We start from the raw sequence: 19818 nt of genomic DNA, 5'->3' as shown, positions 1-19818 counted from the left end.
CTGCATCCTGGAACAGAAAAATAGTAGTGAAAAACTGGAAAAATTTAAATAAAGTTTAGAGTTTAGTTAACGCTAGGGCTTAAATGTTGGTTTCTTGGTTTTGACAAACGTGCCATGGTTATGTGAGATGCTAACAGTAGGAGAAACCGGGTAAAGGCATATGGGAACTCTCTGTACTATCGGCAACTTTTCTGTAACTCTAAAATTATTCCCAAAATTCCAAAACAAAATTCTGTTCAAAAATAAATACATAAAAAGTTTGGCAATAAAGGTGATGGGAATGTCAAAGAAACACAGGAACATCGGTATAAATTGGGCCTTGGGGTTGTGATTGATTGCTGAAAGGATCCCTCTCAAGTCTAGGGATTCTCGTTGGTTATCTGCCCACAAGACAGTGTGCGTTGAGCATTATTCTAGCATGGTAGTTCTCAGATTTTGTGTGTGTCAGACTCCTGGAATAATAAAGACTACTGGGACCCAGGTTCATTGAAATAAACGAGCACTGAACTACTGTATTTTCACAGAGTTCCCCGATTCTGATACATATCCAAGCCTGAGAACCGCTGCTCTAGCACTTTTCTACTAACAGGACCATTCATTCATTCATTCACTATTCATTGAGCAACTATTCTATGCCAGCCCATTCTTAGTATTAAGTACGGAGTAGTAGGTACACGGGCAAAGACCTCATGAAGCTAACATTCTAATACACAGATAAACCTACACCGAGTCTCTTGTATTTCCCAGTTCCAAGTCTCCAAAGAGAAAGTCTGATTGGCCTAGCTAATCATTACCATCTGCTGTTTGTTTTTTGGGGGGAGGGGCCACAGAGCTTTTCTTAACAGGCTACTTCATAGGTTATTAGCTAGTGTAGGTGTTGGTTTCCAGTAAGTCAGGGGTTTCCCTCTTTCCAATCAGCTATGGCTGATTTGGGTTCCATGGCCCAAAACATGACCCCTCCTGAAGTTTGCTCCTTCAGCAAAACTAACTAGGTCAGGAAGGGGCCATAGTTTAGAGAGGCCCTGGTGTCTGACTATGAAGGGTGGTTGTTATCCAAATGCAGCAGGAGCCAGAATTTCCCAGGGCAGTCTGGAGGCAAAAATATTAGGCTGCACTAGCCAATATGATACAAAAATCCTTCCATCATGAAATATTTATTTACAGGCTTTCACTTTTCTGCTGCTTGTGATGTTTCAAAATACCAACTTGCCTGCGGCAGATCCCTTCTTCAGTTGGGACTGTCTTGGACAATAATGTCCCATGTATTCCCCTCCATCATGTTATATTTATTTATATTAGCTTTGGCCACATACTTAGGATTTTATTCATCGCCTTCTGAGCATATTCCCTAACTAAAAGAGGAAAACGACTGGCACCAGGAAAATTGGAGCAATGGTTATCACATATTTTTCGTCCCAAATCAGGTGAGCCTTGCACCTCACCCACTACCAATTGCCACTAAAAAATAACACGGATTTTGGGGCACCTGGGTGGCTCAGTCGGTTAGGCATCCGCCTTCAGCTCAGGTCCTGATCCCAGGGTCCTGGGATTGAGCCCTGCATCACGCTCCTTGCTCAGTGGGGAGCCTGCTTCTCCCTCTCCCTCTGCCTACTTCTCTGCCTACTCGTTATCTCTCTCTGTCAAATAAATAAATAAAATCCTTAAAAAAAAAAATAACACAGGTTTTGGTGAGGCACAAATAGGAGCAGCAGAGGTAACTTATTAACTGATCCTGAAAAAGAAAAGGCTTTGAGGCACATTCAGTTCAAATCAACAAACTTTACTACCATGTTCCCAAGACTCAACCAGGAACTGGGCATCTGAAAATTAAAAAACCTGACTCTAACCCTGAATGAATGGACCATAAATAGTGGAAGACAAGCCTATGACAAAGGTGATGTTTCCAGAAATGAAGGAACTAACTCTTCTAGGAGCTAAGAGTGAGGAGAGGCATTCCTCCCAATTTAAGGATCTATAAGTAACATTTGAGATGGACCTAACAGGATAGGTAGACTTTTTCTAAGTATAAATGTAAGAAGGAGCACTCCAGATGTATGAATCAGCATGAATGAAGTAAAGAAGGTAAGAAAATAAATGGCCTTTGTGGAGAGTAGCAGATAGTCACTCAGATGACTGAGATAAAATATAACTCTAAGGAAGGGCTGACTGGACTCCCAAAGGTCCGCATCCTGGGTTCTGCAAACCATAGTTAATGCCAAACGTCTGGGAAACAAAAATCTGACCACTGAGCGTAGCAACAGCTTATGACACACCATGAAGATTATAATTGTCAAGCAGAAGAGCAACATGATCAAATCTAGTTCTTATACATATTCCTTTACATTAAATTCATTAATGACTTAGCTGCCAGGCACTCTGCTGAGGAGTATTAGGAACATAGAGCTGATTTTGCTGCAGTCCCTGCCCTTGAGGGACCTAATAACTGGAGATTTCATTTGTGTATTTGTGTGTTGATTAGGCCTCTTAAAAACCTGGTATTGGTTTATTGACAGCAAAGAAAGATAAATGACTTTTTATTTTTAAATTGTAAATACTTATTGTTACAGAAGCAGTCCATGAGCATTAGAGCATATAGAATCAGCAAAAACAAAAAGCAAAACATCTCTGGCATGCAGAAATCATCACTGTAATCCTTGGGTCATATCCTCTCATATCTTCATATATGTACATATGTATTATGTATTTTGCTCACAAAAATGTTTTCACATTGTTTGCAGACATACTGTGTCTTGTAACCTGTTTTTTTTCCTGTCAATAATTTCCACTTTTCCATGTCAGTAAATGCTTCGAATCCTCAGTACATACTCAGGTTTTCCCATTTGAGCCAGAAATGTCCTTTCCAGCTAATTTCTCCAAATCACCCTTCAAGACCTTGCATTGCATCTCCGAATTACATCCTTCCTATCTTTTTAATCCGGTAAAGTCCCTTTCTTACAATTCTGACTCAATGAAAAGAACTGGCCAGCTGTTCTGAAGGACAGTCCACCTCCTTTGTTTGCCTGGTTGTTTCCTTGTGATGTCATTTCACTTACATTTTCCTCTATCCTCTGTATACAACTGGAAGATCTAACTAAAGATGTGGTAGAAGCAAGTTAAACATTTAGGTCTAGAATACTTCAGGGGTGGTAATACGTACTTTACGTTCCTTCACATCAGAATACACATTGTCTGTAAACCTGGTTGACCCACTATCAGTGATGATCAGATTGACCCTTGGGCAATGGTCATAATTGGAGATTTTAGAGGGAAAGGGCAAAAGGAGAAACGGAATAGGAAAAGTGCGAATACAACTTGGCTACCTAAAGGAAGTGGGAAACCCAGCAGCAGGAGGTAGGACACCAAGGACATCCAACTGCCCTTCCCACTCTGACATCGCTCAGATGGTGACCTATCCTCGATCTTGTTCTCATAATTAGGAAGGCAAAAATAGAAACAGAAAGTTTTCCTTTATGAAATTGAGTTAGGTGAGCGGATGCGGGATTCAGAGAGGCACCATCACCTTCTCTACAATCTGGGACAAGACCTATAAACATGGAGAACAGAGAGCTGTTTTTACCCATCCCTATTCTTTTCAGTAGCAGCCCTTTCCCTGACACTGGGCACCAGGGGGAGCTACGACAAAGCAATCGTTCCTTCGGGCGAGCGGGAACGCGTCTAGATAAAGCTTGTCCAACCCAAGGATCCGTAGCAAGATGCCGAGGCTGTACGAACTGTATTTCTGCTGTCTCGCGAGCACGAGTAAGCCCCTCCCCGCCCGCGCGTGTTCAGGGCCCTTCCGGTGATTTGCGGCAGGTGGCGCTGTCTGCGGCGTCGCAGCGGCCGTGGGTGCCGCGGCGACGCTCTCCCGGCGGGCAGTGCGGCCCGGCTCTCCGGCGGCAGCGAGTGCCACGTCCCAAGTGCTACGCGGAGGAGCGGAGCGGACGGTGCGCCGGGGGCGGGGAGCAGCTCGGATCCGGCCCGGCCGCACTGATTGCCCGCCGCCATGGGGTCCTCGCAGAGCGTCGAGATCCCTGGCGGGGGCACGGAAGGCTACCACGTCCTGCGGGTAAGGGCTCCGACACGGCTTAGGAAAGGCGGGCTGGAGGCGGGGCCCGGCCGCAGGGAGGCAGAGGCCCCGACGGGCCCCTTCCCGGGACAGCCAGGCCCGACCCCGAAGGAGAGCGGCGACCGCCGGCGCTGCATTAGCCGAGGCCGGTTCAGGAGGCCTCTCGCATCCCGCCTTCCCGGAGCGCTCCGGGCCCTGGGTGCGCCGCCCTGGGAGGACGGGGTGGAACCGGGGCGACAGCCGGCCACTTAATCGGGGGGCGGCCCAAACATGGGGGGCGAGGGGACAACATTTTTCTCCTCACGGCCTTCTCTGTTCCCTCTCTCTTAATTCTTAGCTTACAAAGTTAGGAAAGGCTTGGGGGCAAAATCTGCAGAAGAGGTGATGATAAAGGTAGCATTTGAGTTTCCTGAGAAAATGAAGCCTGGAGCTCGCAAGCTAGAGGCAGGGGATGCGACGGCAGGTGTTTATTCGGCGCTGTCTGGATGTGCGGAAAACCAATTAGGCAAACAGAAAATGAAATGGTCCAGAAGTAGGTTTGACGGACTTAAATATACTTGATTTTGCAGGAGTTTTTCCTCTCCCGGGTCGCTCCTGACCTTTCCAACCCTCCTTTTCCACATTTCCTGGTGGGGGGGAACTTCCGTTCTGTTCTGAGACTGCTCAGGGTGTGGTGGAGATTAAGGTTTAGATCCACAGTGCTAGTAGAGGTAATGGAGAGGAACGTTGAAAAAAAAAATCTAGGTAAATAAAGGAAAGCAGCCTCAGTCACCAGAATAAAAACATAGTGTCTCAAAAAGCTTTAGGTAAGCCCCTGCTTATGAGCAACCTAAGTTGTTGCAAAGCGTGTGGTATACTTATAGAACTGGAAGTCTTTAAAAGTAGCATTGATGGTTATGTGCTGTGACACCTGCGTGAGGGCAACATGATGGATTGTCAGCAAAGTGGCCCCAATCTGTTGTACCATTTCAGGACGTAATAGAGTGTCACTAAGTAGCTGTTCACAGGCAAGAACATTTTCACTGAAAGTGAGAACGTGTACTTTCTGGTGAGTATAGTCATTTTCTGCCTTAGAGCCCATGTTTTAGGTGAGACAACATTCTTAAAGTGAATTACCCATATATGGGTGTGATAGCACTGTGATCGATCACCTTTCTCATCATCAGGATTAGCATGTCTTGTCTCTCCACTCTACTAAAAATCTCTCTTGAAGCCACACTGTTGGTAGGAAAGGATGATTTTCCCAGAAGATAAACAAAGCATATTTCCTTCAGCTAAGCCAACCCCAAGAGCCGCACGGATGGGAGAAATTGGAGGAGAAAGGTCAGATCCAAATGTAAAGTGAAAGTTAGTGGCAGTATTTTTCTATCATCTGGTTTGATTTTGAGTATTCTACCCTGGGGCGTGATATCCGGTATTACCAGCTGATTCTCACCGTGGCTGATTGTGACCATGAATCTTTGGAGATTCATGATATTTTAATGATACATGCACTCAGTAAAACAGCATAATTGAGTTTTAAAAGTCTGTTAGAAAGATGTACACATCAGAGTGGTTGCAGTTGAATGACTTCTGTTAATGACTGTGCTCCATGTAAAATAAGTTGAAGTATATTTTCTTTATATAGGTGCACCTCAGTAATTCAGCACTCCTACATATTCAGTAGTGCAGATGTGTTATTAATCTATAAATCTGATTTTCAGAAGCACTAGGGACTACCTTAGTTTCCAGTCTGCATCTGGAGCATAAATGTTGCAAAAGATGAAATCTTATTCAGGTTTTATTAGAGGGAGCTTTAAAATAGTAGTGACCATCTAACTTAGGAGAATTTTTAAAATGTTTTTGAGTTCCTAACCCACTCTGTCCCTGATTCTGTAATTGGTTTCCAGTTACCTTTGTTTTTAGAGGGGAAGTACTGTGTTAAATCTGAGCATATAGAAAAATCTTCCTTTCATTTATTATGGCCTAAATATACAGTGATATATTCCACTGCTGGATTACTGAGCTAGTAAACTAGAATAAATATGGTAAGATAACCTTGGAATAAAATCACTCATGTTAACAAATTCTAGAATGATTTGATGAGCAGTTTGTTTTCTTTATTAGTTGATTCCCTGGCCATTTCCTTGTTAGTAATTAAAACTTGTTTGGGTTTTGAAATAACAATTACAGTGACACCCATATTCACTGCTGTTTTATTATTGTTTTTTTCCAAGTCCTTACAATTCACATAGATTGAACTTTACATTTTTTCTCTTTTCCATATCCATTAGTAGATTCTGCTTTTAAAATTTTTTAGGGGACAACCTTGAAATAGTTTCAGATTTTCTGCTGTGAGGGGTGTACTTTCCTTTTTACGTATTATGCATTTATGTATTAATGAACTTTTTCAGGTTGTGATCATACTTTATATCCAATTCCCCATTCTTACCCTAGAAGTAACTACTATAGTTTCTTAAGTATCTTTTCAAAAATGTTTTATGCATGTAAAAAGAATTCTGCTCCCCTTTACTCTTTCTGTTTCATATTGTAACTGTTGGAATCATAAGATACATACTGTTACTCCCCTCTGGTCTTCTTATTTGATAATCATCTTGGCAGTCTTTCCATAGCAGCACATAGAGATCTGCCTCTTGGTTTCACTTAGCTCCGTAGTAGTTTGTTACACCATAGTTTAGTTAAACAGCACCTCCTGGTGATGGACATTTGGTTTTTCTAGTCTTTGCTGTCACCAGTACGTGTTCACCTTAACTACCTTTGTTTTCACTTAAAATACATTTTCTCAAGTAATTGAATCTTAATGTTGTTTATTTATACAAACGATCTTCATTTTAGTAGATTACTACATTGTTTTCTGATCAACACCTGTTCATTACAGACCTTTTAAATAAGTTAAAAAAGTATAACAAAGAATCTAAATTATCTGTAATTCTGTCATCTGAAAGTAAATACTGCTAATGTATTTTTCCTGTGCCTAATCTTGCCCCTTACCCATTTTTCACAAAGATTTTGAATGTGAGACATTTCGAGTACAGTATGGTCTGAAGTTTTATTAAGATGTTGATTACTACCTAAATATCCAGTTGCTGAGGAACTGGTAAATAAATCAGGCCCTAACCGCGATTGGAATGCTATACGTTCATGAAAACGGTGTTTCAAAACACTCCGTGGCCGTAGGTACCTCTCTGTGTAGGTGCATGTACAGTTGAGTGTCCAGGAAAATAAAATGGAAAGATAATCAGCCAAGATATTAAAAAGGGTTATTGGTGAATGGTGACATTTTTATATTCCTTTTAAACTTCAGTATATTTTCTAAAATTTCCACACTGGTCATGAAATACTTGTATATTCACAAAAAATAATTAAAGGATATTTTTAAAAGGTGGACTCCTATTGGAAATTTTTAAATTTGTTCAGAAGCCTTTTTTTAAAAAAAATTAATTTATTTATTTGAGAGAGAGAGAAAGACAAAGCATGAGCAAGGGGATCTGCAGAGGGAGAGGAAGAAGCAGGCTCCCCACTGAGAAGGGAGCCTGATATAGGGCTTGATCCCAGGAACCTGAGATCATGACCTGAGCCAAAGGCAGACGCTTAACCATCTGAACCACCCAGGTGCCCCCAGAAGCCTTCTTTTAAAAATAGCATCGTATTTCAGATTCTTTTATGCAGTAAGTCCAATTGCATGTTCATCATGAGTACCACTTTTATTCCCACTCTCCAGTCTTAACATTTAAGCAGGAAAAATGTTAGCCAGGGCTTCTTAGATTTGTTAGAAGTTACTGTAAGTTACTGCAGTTGAACTATGTTGAATACAGAATTCTTGCCTAGGTTCTCTCTTAATGACCAAGTAAACCGCACAAGGTCATTTTCAGAATTACATTTTTGGAGTTGCCTCATTGATGCCCATTATAAGATTTGTTTCTAAATTTAAATATTCAAATTAGTTGCATTCTACACTTAATATTCTTTGAGATGGGGTTATCTGAGGAAATTCTGGAACCAGTGTTCACACCACTAGGGGGACATGGAAAATGTCATATTCACTATTCCTTGTCATTTCCTTCAAGAGAGATTCTGAGTGATGGATGTTTTGAAGGAAAGGCCATTGAGATGAAGTATGTCTCCAGTGTAATAATAGGCCTTTATCTCCAGAGCTATTTGATGCAGACTGGGCAGCATTAAATACTCTTCTTAGAGGAGAAAGTGACAGTAGAATTATTTTCATAGAATATGGAGGGTGCCTGAGTAGCTCAGTCTGTTGGGTGTCTGCCTTTGGCTCAGGTCATGATTCCAGTGTCCTGGGATGACTCCCATGTTGGGCTCCCTGCTCAACATGGATTCTGCTTCTCTCTCTCCCTCTGCCCCTCCCGCTGCTCATGCTTCCGCTCTCAAATAAAATCTTTAAAAGAAGAGAAAATGGGATACTTAGAGCTACTGTTACATGGATCTGTCCTTTTTTAAATGGTGCGTCACTAATCTACGTGAAATCCTGTAGGATTTCAACTTGGTACTTATTTTGAGAAAGGGAATTCCTAATATTTGATAGTCATAATTTTTTCTATTAACACACTGTTCTCGATCTTTTTAAATTCATTCCCCCATTTGAAAAACAAAAGTCTCACTACCATGCTCTTCTCTCCTCACTCATTCTGAAAACAGTGGGTATAAAAAGAAAACAGGTGGGTTATTTGATGTTTTTCAAATACAAAGTTATACTCGAAAAAGCTTTGTAAACACTCACCTAAAGATAATGATCTCCCAAAATTGATCTCTCCTACTAAAAGACTGTGAATACGGGTACCTGGCTGGCTCAGTCTACAGCATGTGACTCTCAATGTCAGGGTTGTGAGTTCGAGCCCCACGTTGGGCAGTTAGGGCACCTGGCTGGCTCAGTTGGTAGAGCATATAACTCTTGATTCTGGGTTGTGGATTTGAGCCCCACGTTGGGTGTAGAGATTACTTAAAAATAAAATCTTTAAAAAAGACTATGGAGTAGTTTAATAACCATTCTTTGAAATTCCTTTCAAGTGTAGGAATCAGATTATTTCAGTTCATAAATGCCATGGAATACAATGTATGTGAACTTTACATACTTTTAGGAATTGTAATTATCATTGAACATAAACTTTTCCTGATATTAATAGACCTTGAACAAATCAGTGTTAGACTGTTTATTACACTTTCATATTTTGTGATGAAGTGTGTTTTAATGTATGGACTGTCATCCTCAGGATCCTTACTTGGGGAAACCCGTTGGTGTGTAATTACAGTTTCTGTTCTGGTCAGTAAGTAGTAGAGTGCACAGCACTGGCTGTAGTGTTTTCTGGGTCAGATAGTGACAGGGCTTTTTTTTAATAATACCGCTGAAATTTTCATAAGAATAGAACATAGGGAAAAAAGAATTGACCTTAGAATAACCATTAATTTCAGTACATTTATTTTGCTGGCTTTAATACTGTGCTGAAAGGATTATGTTATTTTGATTGATTCACTAATACTAGTTAATCTAAACTAGAAAATATTTATCTCTAAAGGTTTTATATGCACTTCAGTATATAACTGTAGATTGCCTTCAGAGGTGTGATTGAGTAAGATGACTTTTTTTTTCCTCCAAACAGCAGGCAGAACCAAAATAGTTACTCTCAGAGACTGTACATTGTTCCTCTTGGCATTGCAAATAAATTTACTGCAGCATGAAGAGAATGATGCAAAGGATTGTTTTTGTTTTAAGAACCAATGAGAGAGCATTCCAGCACATTATCAGCAATAAGGAACCTTGTCATCTGGTAGACATGAATATATTGAAAGACTTCAGAGTACACCACCAGTGACTACTCTTGGGAATCACTGGATCCTCGTTGTCAGCTCCATCACTGTGTTTTCTTGGGCAAACCTTTGAACTTCTTTGAGCTCTATTATTTTTATCTGAAAGTGAGGGTAATAGTAGTGCCTCCTCCACCTTTTGTACTAAAAACCATATTAGATATTGTATATGAAATATTTTGAAAAGAATTGGGTACAGTAATTTTTTTTTCTTGGCCTGCTGCCACCTTACAGAAGGCCTAGCCCTTAAACTTCTTTATTAAAACAGTGCTGTCACTGGGTATTATATAAGACTGATGAATCACAGACCTGTACCTCTGAAACCAATAATACATTATATGTTAATTAAAAAATAAATAAAAATAAATAAACAAATAAAAAGTAAAAAATGAAAAATAATTTAAAAATTAAAATAAAATAGGAAAACGTGAAAAAAAATAAAACAGTGCTGCCTACCTCATTGGTTATCATCCCAAGGATTAAATGAGATATTCCATAATAAAGCATTTAGCATGTGGTCTGGAATATGATAAAGACTCAATAAATGTTAGCAGATGCCGTTATTAGCATCTGCATTATTGTATCACCCATTGAGAACCACTGTTGTAGTGGCAATACTAGTTAAAATAGGCCTCCAAGCATACTAGGTAGCATATACATTTACTTGATAATTCAGTAGCTGCTTCTTGTTTATGTACCTAACCCTGTACTTTACTGCTCAAGTTTTGGGGCACCTGGCTGGCTCCAGTTGGAATAGCATGCAACTCTTGATCTTGGGGTCGTGAGTTTGAGCCCCACTTGGGGTGTAGATATTGCTTAAATAAATTTTTTAAAAACCTGAAGCATAAGTTTGGGATCATATCCGACCCATTGATTTTATTAATGTGCCTGCTAATTTTTAAGGATCCTCCTTTTTTAGGAAATTTTGTCTTTTTTAAAAGGGAGGTGGGTACCAATGTCCCTTTTATTGCTTAGCATCACAGCAATGCTAAACATGTTGATTAAAGTGCCTAAAAGAGTCTGTGTAATGAAATACTGTTGTTGGGTTTGATGTACACCGAAGCTGTAGAAGCTGTAGCTAGCAGCATTTAGACTTATTTCATGGTGAGTCATTCAGTTTTAGAAACTGTCTTGTCAACCTCCTCACTTTACAGCTAAATGAAAAGGAGCACAGAAGGATTATTGCCTAAGGTCACGAAGCAAGTTTTCTTTCCCTAAGAAACAAATACCTAAGTTGGTATTTGAAGATTATAAAATTAGGTGACAGGTTGTCATAATTGTTGCTTCTTTTGGAGCAGACTTCAGTTTCTTTCAACGTCATTTTCCTGATACACAGACCTTTTCTAAGAAGGTACTGTATACTGATAGGTTTTAATTTCCTTTATTTACCATTAGAATTTTATTTCAAATTGCTTCATATGTTATAAATTACATCATAGGGTCAGTAAGAAAAACATGCTCTTCGAATTATTTTGGGAAAACATTTGAGAATGTTTTAGCAAGTAAAGCTTCTACTGCAAAATAATTTCCACATATTTGTGTCAAGTCCCAGATAGGAAAACTGGCCCTTTTCAGACACAGAAGAACACCCCCACCCCTCTCCAAAAATGCCTTTTTTTTTTTTTAAAGATTTTATTTATTTATGTGACAGAGAGAGACAGCCAGCGAGAGAGGGAACACAAGCAGGGGGAGTGGGAGAGGAAGAAGCAGGGTCATAGCGGAGGAGCCTGATGTGGGGCTCGAACCCAGAATGCCGGGATCACGCCCTGAGCCGAAGGCAGATGCTTAACCACTGCGCTACCCAGGTGCCCCCAAAAATGCCTTTTTTTATAACTGAAGGATTTCGGGTTTATTTTTATTATATCACATTCCCAAGTCTTTTCCCGTCATTTTGATCACCCAAGCATATACATATAACATGAGGCTTTATGTGTGTAGTTGGAATGAGTCATCATTGATACTTGGATTGAACTTAATTTTTAGTCTTATTTAACATCTCTGCTGTTTTTAAAAATAGTACAAAAGTGAGTGTTAACATTAAATTGAGAGCTAGAGAAGATGATGGTGTAGACAGAAAGTCATTCAGAGGTACTTAACTACCTTTGATGTGTGAAGGAATTGGTGGTGCAGTAATAAAGAGGAGACAGTTACACATTCCACTGAGCCCATTTTATGGAAACATCTCCATGGTTAGAGAACTTAAGAGAAATAATTCACATAGTAGCCAGAAATGTGGGTAAGTGTATCTTTGTATATCACCTTATAAAGTGCCTACTTTGATGATATCCTGTGTCCAGGAAGTAGCTTTGCAATTTCCTTTCTGTGTTACATTAAGGTGGCAGTTCTGTACTCCTCAGCTGGAAATATGTAAATGACCGATGGAGTTGGGAGAATGCCTTCCCCTGACTCCACCCAAACTTTTCTTCTCTGCTGTTGCTCTGTCCCCAAGCCAAGATTTAAAAGAGAGGGTGGTTCATGTGAAATAACCCAAACCTAGTATAAAGTACTATTGCACTTTTAATCCCAGAAGACGAGATGGATGCTTCACTGGAAAGCAACCAGTACAGAACAGTTAGGTCTGTACACAGAGAAAACTCCATGCTAAATCTGGTAATACTTGCTAATGATGCAGGATCAGAAGGTGGGAGAAAAGCCAAAAGTTGAATTGCGTTTAGTATCTGGAGGTTGTTTGGACAAAGCAGTTAATGGCTGTTTTTCAAACTTTATTTTTATTACAGATCAAAGTAAGCAGTTTATTTTCCCTTGCAACTAGTGTGTCCTAGTACATTTCACGAAAAATAATGACTTATTAAGTCATGAGTTTTTTACATTTTATCTATTCTGATATTTTCTTATTTTGACATTTGTTTTATAATGACCCACTAAATTAATTTCAGAACCCACTGAAACTCCCTGTAGTTGAACGACACCACTTAAAGAAGAATTTCTATATAGTTGGTGATTCCAAGTCCAGCTTCTAATCATGGTTGCCTATTTCTTTTTATGTAATGAGGATGGATACCCCTTCACTGTGTAGTTTCTGCCATAGGTTCTCATTTTTTGCTTCTTGAATAAAAGTCTCACAGATTTTGTCTTGCTTATTGTAGCTGTTTTTGTCTAGAGTGTTTATGGAAGAAGTATTTCTTTCATATTGTGATTTTTATTTTGGTAAGATAACCTCCATATGTAAAGTTCAACTCCTGTAAGTGCCAGTAATTGTGTTTATAGTTTATTCTACCTGTCCATGTTTTGGTAACATTTATTTTTATCATTCATTTGTAAGCATAAGTACTCTTTAGTATTTTTAGCTGCTGCATTGTATTTCTTAATTGTTCAAAGTAAACCATGAGGCCTGAGAAAATTGGAAAAAATGGAACTTCAGCATGCTTGTTCGAGCTCTCAGGGAATGGATTTGTGTAGAGTCAATTTCTTACTTAAAATGGATTATTTACTGCCTTCAGTATCAAGAATATGTCATATGCAAGCCTATTTTTAAAATGTATTTCATGCTTCCCAGCACCATTGACAGATGCTGAATATATTTTAGCCTTTTCATATCTTAATTGTTGTGATAACATCCATATGCTGTATTATATTTGTATTGGAATACAAATCATGTGCTTATGACCTAGACTTTTGGTGTCTAGTATGGTAGCCTCTAGCCACATATGGCTTTTTAAACTTAGATGTAAATTATTTAAATTAAATGAAGTTAAAAATTCAGCCCCACAGTCACACGAGCCACATTTCATGTGTGACTAGTGGCTCCTGTATTTGGACCACACACATACAGATTTTTATAATTGCAAGAACTTCTAAAATCAGCTTAATTGCAGAGACCTTTTTTTTTTAATCTTTGCATTCCCTACAACAAGACACAATCACAACTTTTTTTTTTTTTTTTTTAAGATTTATTTATGAGAGAGAGTGTGCCCACGGATTGGGATGGGGAGAGGGAGAGAGAGAATCTCAAGCAGGGCATGGAGCCTGACACAGGGCTCAGTCTTACAACCCTGAGATCATGACCTGAGCCGAAATCAAGAGTCAAACACTTACTCAACTGAGCCACCCAGGCACCCCACAATTACACCTTTTTCATAAGTGCATAGTCCATACTTACTATATAGAATTTGGTAAATGGCTTAATGCTGGTGCTTTTTTCTTCCTTTTGGTTTTTGATTTTTGAAATTTTTGTTCTCATTTTCTGCCAGCTGTCATTTTTTGCTATAATCAAGTGGCAGTAGAACCTCTTTCAATTCTTTTGGCTCATCTCTGTTTATTGGTGGCTTGGAAATCAGGTAGCCAAACCATATAAATGTAAATAGACTATAAGAGTGGTCCTGAAACTAAAGAGCAACCTACTAAAGAATGAATGGGTCAACCAGGAAAGTAAAGAAGAATTAAAAAAAAAAATTCATGGAAACAAATGAAAATGAAAACACAACTGTTCAAACCTTTGGGATGCAGCAAAGACAGTCCTAAGAGGGAAGTATATAGCAATACAAGCCTTTCACAAGAAAGATCTCAAATATACAACCTAACCCTACACCTAAAGGAGCTGGAGAAAGAAAAGCAAATAAAGCCTAAACCCAACAGGAGAAGAAAATTGATAAAGATTACAGCAGAAAGCAAGGAAATAGAAACCAAAAGAACAGTAGAACAGATCAGTGAAACTAGGAGCTGGTTCTTTGAAAGAATTAATAAGATCGAAAACCCCTGGCCAGACTTACCAAAAAGAGAAAAGACCGAAATAAATAAAAATCGTGAATGAAAGAGGAGAGATCACAACCAACACCAAAGAAATACACACAATTACAAGAACATCATGAGCAACTATATGCCAACAAATCAAGCAATCTGGAAGAAATGGGGACATTCCTAGAGATGTACAAACTACCAAAACTGAAACAGGAAGAAATAGAAAAGCTGAACAGACACAAAAACAGCAAGGAAATAGAAGCAGTAATCAAAAATCTCCCAACAAACAAGAGCCCAGGGCCAGATGGCTTCGCAGGGGTATTCTACCAAACATTTAAAGAAGAGTTAATACCTGTTCTTCTGAAACTGTTCCAAAAAATAAAAATGGAAGGGAAACTTCCAAACTCATTTTATGTGGCCAGCATTACCTCGATCCCAAAACCAGACAAAGACCTCGCCAAAAAGGAGAATTACAGTCCGATATCCCTGATGAACTTGGATGCAAAAATTCTCACCAAGATACTAGCCAATAGAATCCAGCAGTGCATTAAAAGGATTATTCACCATGAACAAGTGGGATTTATTCCAGGGCTGCAAGGGTGGTTCAACATCTGCAAATCAGTCGGTGTGATACACTACATTAATAAAAGAAAGGACAAGAACCATATGATCCTCTCAATAGATGCAGAAAAAACATTTAACAAATACAGCATCCTTTCTCGATTAAAACTCTTCACAGTGTAGGGATAGAGGGAACGTACCTCAAGATCATAAAAGCCATATATGAAAAGCCCACGTGAATATCATTTTTAGTGAGGAAAAACAGAACTTTTCCCCTAAGGTCAGGAACACAGCAGGGATGTCCACTCTCACCGCTGCTGTTCAACATAGTAGTAGAAGTACTCAGCAATCAGGCAACAAAAAGAAAGAAAAGGCATCTAAATCGGCAAAGAAGAAGTGAAAATCTCACTCTTTGCAGATGACATGATACTCTGTGGGAAAACCCAAAAGACTCCACCCCAAAATTGCTAGAACTCATACAGGAATTCAGCAAAGTGGCAGGATATAAAGATCAATGCACAGAAATTCGTTGCATTTCTATACACTAACAGTGAGGCAGAAGAAAGAGGAATTAAGGAGTCAATCTCATTTACAATTGCACCCAAAACCATACAATACCTGGGAATAAACCTAACCAGAGAGGCAGAGGACTGTACTCAGAATACTATAGAACACTCATGAAAGAAATTCAAGACACAAAGAAATGGGAAAGCATTCCATGCTCATGGATTGGAAGAACAAATGTTAAAATGTCCATGTTACCTAGAACAACCTGCACATTCAATGCAATCCCTATCAAAATACCAACTTTTTTCAGCTGGAAAAAATAATCCTAAAATTTGTGTAGAACCAGAAAAGATCCCGAATAGCCAAAGGAATGTTGAAAAAGAAAACCAAAACTGGTGGCATCACAATTCTAGACGTCAAGCTCTGTTACAAAGCTGTGATCATCAAGACAGTATCGTTTGTACTAGTACAAAAACAGGCACATAGATCAATGGAACAGAACAGAGAACCCAGAAATGGACCCTCAACTCTATGGTCAACTAATCTTTGACAAAGCAGGAAAGAATATCCAGTGGGAAAAAGTCTCTTCAACTAATGGTTTTGGGAAAATTGGACAGCCACACGCAGCAAAGGAAACTGGACCATTTTCTTACACCATACACAAAAACAGACTCAAAGTGGATGAAAGACCTAAGTGTGAGACAGGAATTCATCAAAATCCTAGAGGAAAACACAAGCAGCAACCTCTTCAACCTCGGCTGCAGAGGCTTCTTGCTAGACACTCTCCACAGGCAAGGGAAACAAAGGCAAAAATGAGCTATTGGGACTTCCTCAAGATAAAAAGCTTTCGCACAGCAAAGGAAACAGTTGACAAAACCAAAAGACAACAGACAGAATGGGAGAAGGTATTTGCAAATATCAGATGAAGGACTAGTATCCAAAATCTATAAAGAGCTTATCAAACTCAACACCCCAAGAACAAATAATCCAATCAAAAAATGGGCAGGAGACATGAACAGACATTTCTCCAAGAAGACATACAAATGGCCAACAGACATATGAAAAAGTGCTCAACATCACTCGGCATCAGGGAAATACAAATCAACAAGTCAGGAAACGACAGATGTTGGCGAGGATGTGGAGAAAGGGGAACCTTTTACACTGTTGGTGGGAATGAAAGCTGGTGTAGCCGCTCTGGAAAACCGTATGGTGGTTCCTCCAAAAGTTGAAAATAGAGCTATCCTACAACCCAGCAATTGCACTACTGGTTATCTACCCCAAAGATACAAATGTGGTCCGAAGGGGTACCTGCACCTCAGTGTTTATAGCAGCAATGTCCACAATAGCTAAACTATGGAAAGAGCCCAGATGTCCATTGACAGATGAATGGATAGAGAAGATGGAAGTATTATGCAGCCATCAAAAAAAAAATGAAATCTTGCCATTTGCAACCATGTGGATGGAACTAGAGGGTATTATGCTAAGTGAAATAAGTCAATCAGAGAAAGGTAATTATCATGATCTCACTGATGTGGAATCTAAGGAACAAAACAGAGGATCATAGGGGAAGAGAGGAAAAAATAAGAAAACCAGAGAGGGAGACAAACCATAAGAGACCCTTAAGCATAGGAAACAAGCTGAGGATTACTGGAGAGGAGGCAGGGATGGGGTAACCCTGTGATGGACATTAAGGAGGGCATGTGATGTGATGAGTACCGGCTATTATATAAGACTGCTGAATCACTGAACTTTATATGTGAAACTAATAATACATTGTAGGTTAATTAATTGAATTTAAATTTTAAAAAAATGATCCTCAAATACTCTGAAGAAGAATGAGCATTAGAGTAAGTTACTTTGTGGCCTTTGCACTGAGTACTCAGACTTCTTTTAGATTCAATTGCTGGCTTTCAAACTGTGTTCTCTGTAGGTGAAATATTGGGTATATTCTTAGGTTGTAATTTCATTTCTGCTTTTTGGATAGAGGGAGTATGTATATGTTAAAGCTTGTTAAAGTGCACGTAAGTGTACCGCTTGATGAATTTTCACAAACAACATTCTTCTGTAACCAACATCCATCCCTTTCCAGGCACACTGACTACCCACCAACCCCCCAGAGAGTATACTGTCCTGATTGCTAACATCGTAGATTAATTTGACCTGTTCTTAGCTTTATATAAATGGAATCATATGTACTCATTTGTGTCTGGCCTCTTTTTCTCAAATACTGCTTGTGAAATGTGTGTTGTTGTAGGTCTCTCGTTTTATTAATGTATTTTATGCCATTGAGAGAATATACCAGGATTTATTTATGTATTTTGCTCAACATTGTATAGTTTTTAGTTCAGGGCTAGTACAAATAGTGCTGCTGTGAACATTAACTGTGTTGGAGAACATATGTGTACCCATTTTTCTTGGGTATAGTAGAGTGCAATATTTGGTCAAATATTTCAATATTAACAGATACCGCCAAATAGTTTGCTCATGTATATTCCCACCAGCAGTAATTGAGGTTTCCAGTTGTTCTGTATCATCACTAACACTTGGTATTTTCCGTCTTTTTTATTTTGGCCATTCTGGTAGGTTTGTAGTGGTATCACATTGTGGTTTTAATTTGCTTTAATTTTCTTGATGACTATTGAATTGAGCATATTTTCATATTTATTGGCCACATCAATATCCTTTTTTCTTAGGATCAGCTAAACTCTTTCTCTGTTTCCCCATTAGGTTATGTTTTGGGTTTGTTTGTTTAGCAGCTTCATTGAGATATAATTTACCTACCATTAAATTCAACCTTTTAAATATAGTTCATTGTTTTTTTAGTGTAGTCACAGTTATGCAATCATCACCAATCGTTAATTCCAGAACCTATTTATTACCCCCAGAAAGAAACTCTGTACCCATTAAGCTACTTCCCATTCCTCCTACCCCTAACCCCCAGCAACCACTAATCTACTGTCTGTTTCTGTGGATTTGCTGCTTCTGGACATCTCATATAAATGGAATCATACAATCTGTGGTCTTCATGATTTAGCGTAATGTTTTCAAGATTGACTCATGTTGTAACATGAACACTTCATTCCTTTTTATTGCCAAATAATATTTCATGGATGTACCACGTTTTGTTTATTCATTCATCAGTTAAGGGACATTTGGGTTGTTTCCACTTTCTGGCTGCTATGAATAATGCAACTATGATATTTCTGTACAGGTTTTTATGTGGACGTGCTTTCATTTCTCTTGTTTATATATCTGGGAGTAGAATTGTTGGGTCAGGTGATAACTTGTTAACATTTGAGGATCTGCCAAACTATTTCCACAGTGACTGCACCATTTTACATTCCCACCATTAATATATGAGGGTTTGTTTCCAACCTTTGTTATTGTCTTTATTTTAGCCAACCTTGTGGATGTGAAGTCTTATCTCATTGTGGTTTTACTATCTCTTTCTTAGTGATTTGCAGTAGTTCTGAATCTGTTCTGAATACAGTTCCTTTGTTGGGTGTGTATTGTATCTTGTCAGTGTCTTAATTGTGTCTTTTGACGAGCAGAAATTTGTAGTTTTAGTATAGTTCAGTTCATAAGTTTTTTTAGTTTATGATTAGTGCTTTTTGTATCCAGTTTAAGAAGTCTGTTCGTATTTGAAAATCTGAAAGATATTCTCTTTATGTATTTCTCTAAAGGCTCTATCATTTTACCTTTATGGTTTTATTTTTTTATTGTTCCTTTTTGTTTTATTATTTGATCTTCAAATCTATTGTCCATCCGGAATTGATTTTTGAGAGATTTATTTTAAAAGATGGTTTTTCTCCTCTTGCTAGTTAACATTTTATGTCTTTTTCTTTTTTTCTTTAAAGGGGTGAGAGACAATTAATACATGGTTATAAAAATAATGTATTGTCCAGGAATTCATTGGTTATAAAGATTTGCCCTCAGATGGTGATTGCAGAGTTAGGAACAGGAGTTTAAGATTTGTAGGACTCCGGGGGTGCCTGGCTGGCTCAGTCAAAAGAGCATGTGACTCTTGATCTTGGTGTTGTGAGTTCCAGCCCCACGTTGGTGTAGAGATTACTTAAATATAATAAATAAACTTAAAAAAAAAAAAAAGATTTCTTCCAAGCATCAAACATGCCAGGTACACCATTAAAAAAAAAAAAAAAAGT

The 19818-nt window shown here is 38.8% G+C and overlaps 1 protein-coding gene across 1 annotated transcript in view; it reads left to right on the top strand.

The window, feature by feature from the left end:
- The first annotated feature begins 3887 nt into the window (after positions 1–3887).
- Positions 3888–19818, top strand: part of GORASP2 (golgi reassembly stacking protein 2) — a 35162-nt gene continuing 19231 nt past the window's right edge. Inside the window, exon 1 of the mRNA XM_040644031.1 lies at positions 3888–4066. Coding sequence (XP_040499965.1) covers positions 4004–4066 — 63 coding nt within the window. The 5' untranslated portion in view covers positions 3888–4003. The remainder of the gene's footprint in view (positions 4067–19818) is intronic.

The sequence above is a fragment of the Ursus maritimus genome, unplaced genomic scaffold (genome assembly GCF_017311325.1).
Source record: "Ursus maritimus isolate PB19 unplaced genomic scaffold, ASM1731132v1 scaffold_1, whole genome shotgun sequence".
NCBI lineage: Eukaryota > Metazoa > Chordata > Mammalia > Carnivora > Ursidae > Ursus > Ursus maritimus.
This window is presented reverse-complemented; position numbering and strand designations above follow the sequence as displayed.